This window comes from Juglans regia, chromosome 5 (genome assembly GCF_001411555.2).
Source record: "Juglans regia cultivar Chandler chromosome 5, Walnut 2.0, whole genome shotgun sequence".
Classification (NCBI taxonomy): domain Eukaryota; kingdom Viridiplantae; phylum Streptophyta; class Magnoliopsida; order Fagales; family Juglandaceae; genus Juglans; species Juglans regia.
Genome location: NC_049905.1, coordinates 18498720 through 18506051, shown reverse-complemented (window position 1 = coordinate 18506051; position 7332 = coordinate 18498720). Strand labels below are relative to the sequence as shown.

The following is a 7332-nucleotide window of genomic DNA, read 5'->3' as shown; positions in this document are numbered from 1 at the left end:
TCAAGTACATCTCCCGCCTAGTTTTGCACTCGAAAATCTTAATCACTTAACACAAACAAAATAGAAAATTGGGTACTTGCTCTTGGGATTTATTTTTCTACAAATTTCTACAGACTATCTATATCGCAATCTAACTTGAAGATTCTCAAGGCATTCTTGTTGAGAAAGCCAGCCTAAAGAATCGTGGGCATTTGTTAGGGAGTAAAATCCCCCTGGCCCAAAATGCATCCTAGGCTCAGCCTAAAAGGGCCACCATCAAGAAGTAAGATGAAAAAGACAAGGAAGAGATAATGAAAAATCAAGTGTCAGAGGGAGAAGAAAGAGGTGACATGAAAGAGAGAAAAAGGATAAAGGAGTGGGATAAAGCTTACTTCCTCACCTACTATTGACAGAGGCCAGAATAAAAAGGATTTCTTCCAGACGGCTAAGGGGGGAATAGAACACAAAAGAGAACACAGAGGTCATCTTGAACTTTAGAAAGAGAGCTCCAGAATATGATCTTCTCCAAAAACATGTCTCTAACCTCCATTGGTTATAGAGAAACTAGAGATTGTAAAATAGTCATATTATAGTGGATTTGCCCTACAAACGACCCGTGGACGTTGACCTTGTACCGAACCACATAAATTTATGTGTCTTCATCTTCATTTATATTCCTTGTATTTATTTTCTATTAATTGCTATAAATGTACGTATGGGCATTGTACCATCACCCTGGACCACCATCGTGGGCTCCAAACCGCCCCATTTAGTCTTGGACTACCTTGGTTGGTCGGGAATGATTTTTTCTCCCATTCCAGCTTGTTGTGCGATTTTCAACATTAACAGTAAAGTAACTTTTATATATTATAAAGTAGATATGACGGATCATATGAAATCACGTAAATTTATAAAATTACTTATATCTAATCCTTGCTCCTCGTACCCTAAACACACACATTTCTATATATATATATATATATATCCTATGCTATGTCCTACTCTTATCCAGTAGTACGTCGACCCTTCGTTTCTTCCTCATGGTAGCTCTTACCTTCCCGAACTTTCCCTTCCATTTGTCTTTGGTTTTCCTTTCTTTTTCTTTCTTTTTCCTTTTTTATTGTCAGGAAGTGGTACGTACGTACTAGCCGTGAGTTTCTATAATTTCTAGATCTCTAATTCCTTAATAATTTGTAAGTAGTAATACCACATGAACTACTAGCTAGCTGCTTAATTATTTGGTTATCATGGTGATCTAGTGATTTGTCTTCATTCGATCTTTGTTGATCATCGTGCATGAACTAATTAGTACTTTTCTTGTTTTGAGTATATATTCTTTGCTCTTTTCATTGGGGCTCCTGTCAAATTTTTTTTTTTTTTAATTTTTTTTAATTGAATGATTAAGAAAGTATTTTTAATGAAATTATAAATTTTTTATTTTTTAAAAAAATATTTAAAAGTATTAAAAAAATACATGTAAAGCCCCCAACGAAAGCCCGTGGCTGTAGAGCCACCCTATTATATTATACTTGCAGTACCAGATCACTGTTTTATATATTTCTGATTAATTTGTCTTCGGCTGTATGTACTGCAATTAATGGTTCTCTGGCTTTTGGGTCGAGCTAGCTGGAGTAATAATATTTTTAAGAGCACCTTTCGATATTAAGAATGCTAGTGAGAGTTTTGCCAGAAAATGAAAATGTTGCTGATTTAATTGATCACAACAAGGGATATTGGTGGGACATGCAATTGCTGAGAGAGGTTTTCAATGAGGAAGAGGTCAAAGAAATACTTAAGATGCCTCTGTCATAGTGTGCTAGGGAAGATAAGCTGGTATGGAAAGCCAAAGCAAAAGGAGACTTCTCTGTGAGAAGTGCATATCATCTGTATAGGCAGCAACAACAAAATCAGATGGGGGAATCCTAAACTAAAGGGGATCAGAGAGAATTATGGAAATAAATATGGTAGCTGCAAACTAAAAATTCTATCAAACCTCAGTCGAGACTTTGTAGTGATTTTCAATACAGATTTCTTGTATTCCTTTTATAGATTCTTAGTATGGATTCTGTCAATTCTACCAACTCTATTGTTCTAAATCCTTCAGATGATTCTTCTAGCCCGTATTATCTTCATCCAAGTGATAATCATGGTGCCCTTTTAGTCTTAGAAATATTCAATGGAGATAACTATGTAGCTTGGAGCTGCTTAATCACCATAGCCTTGACTGTCAAGAACAAGGTTGCTTTTATTGATGGTTCGATTACTTCTCCCTCAACTTCTCAACTTGTTTCTCATATAACTTGGTTACGTGCCACTAATCTGGTACTTTCTTGGTTGATGAATTCTATTTCTAAAGATATTAGGAATAACCTACTATATGTTGTCTCGACTGCTGATCTTTGGAATGAGCTAAAGACCAGATATCTAAGAAGTGATGGACCAAGAGTTTTTCACCTTGAAATATCTCTAAGCTACATAAATCAAGGTTCTTTATCTGTCACTGAATATTTCAATGCTTTTAAAACCCTTTGGGATGAATATGTTAGCTATAGACCATTTTCAATATGCACCTGTGGAAATATGTCAACCTGCACTTGTGACCTTTTCAATTTCTTGTTACTTCGGCAACAATCTGATTATGTTTTAAAGTTTCTTGTTGGGCTAAATGATTCATATGCCTCTGTTAGGAGTCAATTACTCCTTGTTGTTCCATTGCCTAGCATGGCCAAAGTCTTTTCATTTCTGCTCCAAGAAGAGAGTCAAAGACAACTCAGAAATTCTGCATGTAATGAAACTCATGCTTTAATGGCCAAGCAGTTCAATCAGCCAACTATTCAACCCAAGTTCTTGAAAGACAAGCTAAAGAAGTCTTCTTTGCATTGTACTTACTGTGGATATAATGGACATAGAGTTGATAGGTGTTTTCAACTTCATGGATACTCTCCTAGATGGATTGGATCAAAAGGAAAATGAAATATGCCTTTTGCACATGCTGCCATTTCAACTGGAGAGGTTTATATTCAAAACATTAATGAGCAATAAAGGTTTTCTTTAACTGTTGAAGAATTCAATAAACTCTTAGCACTTGCCAATTCACCTCAACCTCCTTTACCCACTCAGAATACTACCTTAGCAGCAATTGTAACCGTGTCACTTCTTCCCAATTTTCTGGTAAAGCATACCCTTTTATTTCTTGCAATTCCACTTCTTCTACTCTAAAATCCAAATTTTCTTGGATTCTTGATACTGATACAACATATCATATGATTTTTTACCCCTCGTATATTCTTCTACCCCTAAATCAATTACTACTTCTATTAATCTTCCTCATGGCCATATTGTTCCAGCAACACGTTGGCACTATGTCTTTCTAACACATTACTTTTGCATAATGTTTTTTGTGTTCCTACATTTTCCTTCAACCTATTATTTGCTTCTAAGCTAACCAAAGAATCTAATATTTGTTTATCCTTTTTTGGTTCTTATTGCCTTTTACATGACCAATCAATGAAGAAAATAATTGGGATTGCATTTGAGAAACAATGACTTTACTGTCTGTCTCAAGCTTCTTCAAAAGCTTATTCTTGCATCCATTCTCAATCTAATTCTACACCTTTTGTTTCAGCCATTACTCAAAAATAGTTAATTATTTGGCACTATAAACTAGGTCACATTTCTAGTTCAAGGTTATCTTGTCTTAAACAGTTAGAATCATCTATAACTCTTGATTGCAAAAATGTCTGTGACATATGTCCTTTAGCAAAGCAAAAAAGATTTCTTTTCCTGTATCTCAAAACAATTCTAATAAAATGTTTGACTTGATTCATTGTGATATATGGGGTCCATTTGCTACTATTTCTTATTCTGGTTTTAAATTTTTCCTAACTATAGTTGATGATTTCACACGATGCACTTGAGATGTTTAAGGCAAAGTCTGAAGTATCATCTTTACTCAAGAATTTCTGTAAAACGGTAGCAACACAATGTAATTTTTCTATCAAAACTATAAGATCAGACAATGGACCATAATTTTTTCTCACCAAATTCTATAATGAAAATGGCATTTTGCATCAAAGTTGTGTAGAAATTTCACAACAAAATAGAGTTGTTGAAAGAAAACATCAACACTTATTAAGCACAGCTAGAGCCTTAATGTTTCAAGCAAATATATCATTAACTTTTTGGAGTGACTGTGTATTGGCTGCAGCACACATTATAAACAAAATTCAAACTCCTCTTCTTTAAAACAAAACACCCTATGAAATGCTTTTTAACAAAACACCCAATTTTCTCATCTCAAAGTTTTTGGTTGCCTTTGTTTTGCATCTACACTTGAATCTCATTGACAGAAATTTGATTCAAGAGCTACAAAATCTATATTTTTAGGTTACCCTTCTAATGTTAAAGGTTACAAATTGATGGGCCCTAACACTAACAAAATCTTCATCTCTAGGAATGTTATATTCTATGAAACCATCTTTCCCTTTGAAGCTTTTCCATCCAAATCTGAAACTCACTCATTCTTATTTCCTCCTTCAGAATTTTCCTATGATTCTTCTCATATCACTTCACAGAGTTCATCATCCACACATAAGATTCCTTCTAATGATGAACACATTCCTTCTAATGAAATAGCTTCACCTAATGATCTTTTCAATACTAATAAGATTCCTCATCAAAACTTCAATACCGATCAAATTCCTCATCAAAATACTTCAAATAGCCCACACATCAAAAAATCCTCTAGAATTAAACAGACACCCAATTTTCTGCAGGATTATTATTGTGGTAATGTCTCTTCATCCTCAAATGCAAACCATGCATCTCCTTCTATTGGTTGTCCTTCCACTAAAGGTAACCTCTATCCTATTTCTTCTTTCCTTTCTGCTAATCGATTGTTTGCTTCACATAAAACCTTTCTTGCTTCCATTTCAAATTTTTCAGAACCTAAAACTTACAAACAAGCTGTTAAACCACCTGAATGGAAAATTGCTATGAAAAATGAACTTGATGCTTTAGAGTTAAATAAGATCTGTGAGCTTGTTACTCTTCCTAAAAACAAACAGACCGTAAGTTGTAAATGGGTATTTCGAGTCAAATACAAGGCTGATGGAACTATAGAAAGGCATAACGCAGCCAAATTGGTGGCAAAAGGTTATACTCAGCAAGAAAGATTAGACTTATTTGATACCTTTCCTCCTGTAGCTAAGATTACATCTATCTGATTGCTACTTGTTGTTGCTACAATTAAAAATTGGTATATTCACCAATTAGATGTAAGTAATGCATTTTTACATGGTGACTTACATGAGGAGGTCTATATGGCGTTGTCTCCTGGATTGGTTGTCAAAGTGGATAACAAAGTTTGCAGGCTTCTCAAAAAGTCTTTATGAGTTAAAGCAAGCTTCTAGTGGTTTGCAAAGCTATCTACTGCTCTTCTCAGTTATGGATTTATTCAAGGCAATTCTAACTGCTCCTTGTTCATTAAGAAATATGCAACTTCTTTCGTGGCACTACTAGTATATGTAGATGATGTATTACTAGCTAGTGACAGTCTACTAGAAATTCAGCTGCTAAACACTTTTCTGCATGACAAGTTCACCATCAAAGACTTATGGCAACTAAAATGCTTCATTGGCTTGGAAGTAGCAAGATCCAAAACTGGTATTTCCCTCTTCCAAAGAAAGTATGCATTAGACATACTTCAAGACACTGGTATTCTTGGTTCAAAGCCTGATGTTTTTCCAATGGAGTCTAATCTCAAGTTAATTGCAACTGATTCTAATCTTTCTGAAGATCCATCCACTTATAGAAGGCTTGTTGGAAGATTGTTCTACTTAACAATGACAAGACCAGACCTAGCCTATTATGTTCAAGTTCTAAGTCAGTTTCTTGCTAATCCTGTTGTTAGTCACTATCAAGCAGTAGTTAGAGTACTAAGATACTTGAAAGCTACACTAGGACAAGATTTATTTTTTTCATCCTCATCAGAATTGCAGCTCAAAGCTTTCTCAAAAAGTGATTGAGCAGGTTGTATTGACACTCGAAGAAGTATTACAGGTTTTACAATTTTTTTGGGAAAATCATTGGTTTCATGGAAATCTAAAAAGCATGCTACTATTAGTGGGTCTTCTGCATAAGCAGAATATCGAGCATTTGCAGCAACTACTTGTGAAGTTCAGTGGTTACTTTATGCTCTACAAGATCTACACATCAACCATCATCAGCCAACATTACTCTATACTCTATAATAAGATTTAATAATTAATAAATTAGATAAATAAATAAAATTAATATTGAATTTGTACAACTAACAAGTAGAACCTCTATTGTATTATTATAAGATTTTAAAAATTTATAAATAATTAATATGTAGCTAGTTGATATTTATCTATAATAACAATATATTATATGCCTACATAAATTATTAATACATACACATAATATGATAGTATATATTTATTTCATATATAGTTCCCACATACTAATATATGAAATTATTAAATTTTATGGACTAATTATTGTACAAATTATAAAATATGGCTATGAAATATATTCAATATATAGACATGAGTAATTAAGTTACATATTATATATTTAATTATAAAAGTGTTATTCTTATATTATTAATTAGCTAATACATATATATACGTATATAGATGTATTTATATATTTATCAATATATGAAGGAGTTTTAATCGAATCGAGCTAACAAGTCAACTCGAGCATAAGTGAGCTGGCTTTAACGAGCCTTAGTCGACTCAAGTTTAGTCAAGTATGTCATTTACTAATCAAACGAATATTTCCTTTTATGATCGATTTTTTTTTTTTTCACGAATCGAGTTCAATTCAAATTTAACGGAACAACTACCAAAAGAACTATCGAAGATACTGTTGATTTACGGCCCTACCGGCAAGTATCACAAGGCCGTCAGCAGCTCGACAGAACTTGCAGTACCGAATTCCTCCGGATACCGAACATGCAGTAGTACTCCAAGTTAAGATAGCGATCAAAACAACCACTCGAGACACCATTAATGCGCATGCATGGGAAGGGAATTAATTAGCATTAATTGATTATCCAATGATTTCCAAACGTTACACGAAAAAGAAAGTAAAATTTTTAAGAAACTCTCGCGGGTTTCCTTCCGCCCAACTACAAACGTACGAACAGCTAGCTCCAAAATCCCACGTACAGTATACCCTCTTCTTTCTCATGTGTCAGTCACTCTTATATATATATGTCTGTCCAATAAACCAACGTTCATCAACATGCGCACGTGTCATCACTAGTGTTGTTCCTGGTGGTAGTGGCTGATAAATAATAATATGTAGAACTAATCATGTATTTGA

The 7332-nt window shown here is 34.0% G+C and overlaps 1 protein-coding gene across 1 annotated transcript; it reads left to right on the top strand.

The window, feature by feature from the left end:
* Positions 1–2037: 2037 nt before the first annotated feature.
* LOC109001045 lies at positions 2038–2952 on the top strand. Its single transcript, XM_018978160.1, has one exon. The coding sequence runs from the start codon at positions 2038–2040 to the stop codon at positions 2950–2952; it is 915 nt and encodes a 304-aa protein (XP_018833705.1).
* Positions 2953–7332: the final 4380 nt, after the last annotated feature.

Coding starts and splice junctions, on each gene's coding strand:
- LOC109001045 (XM_018978160.1), top strand. CDS start 2,038: ATGGATTCTGTCAATTCTACCAACTCTATTGTTCTAAATCCTTCAGAT.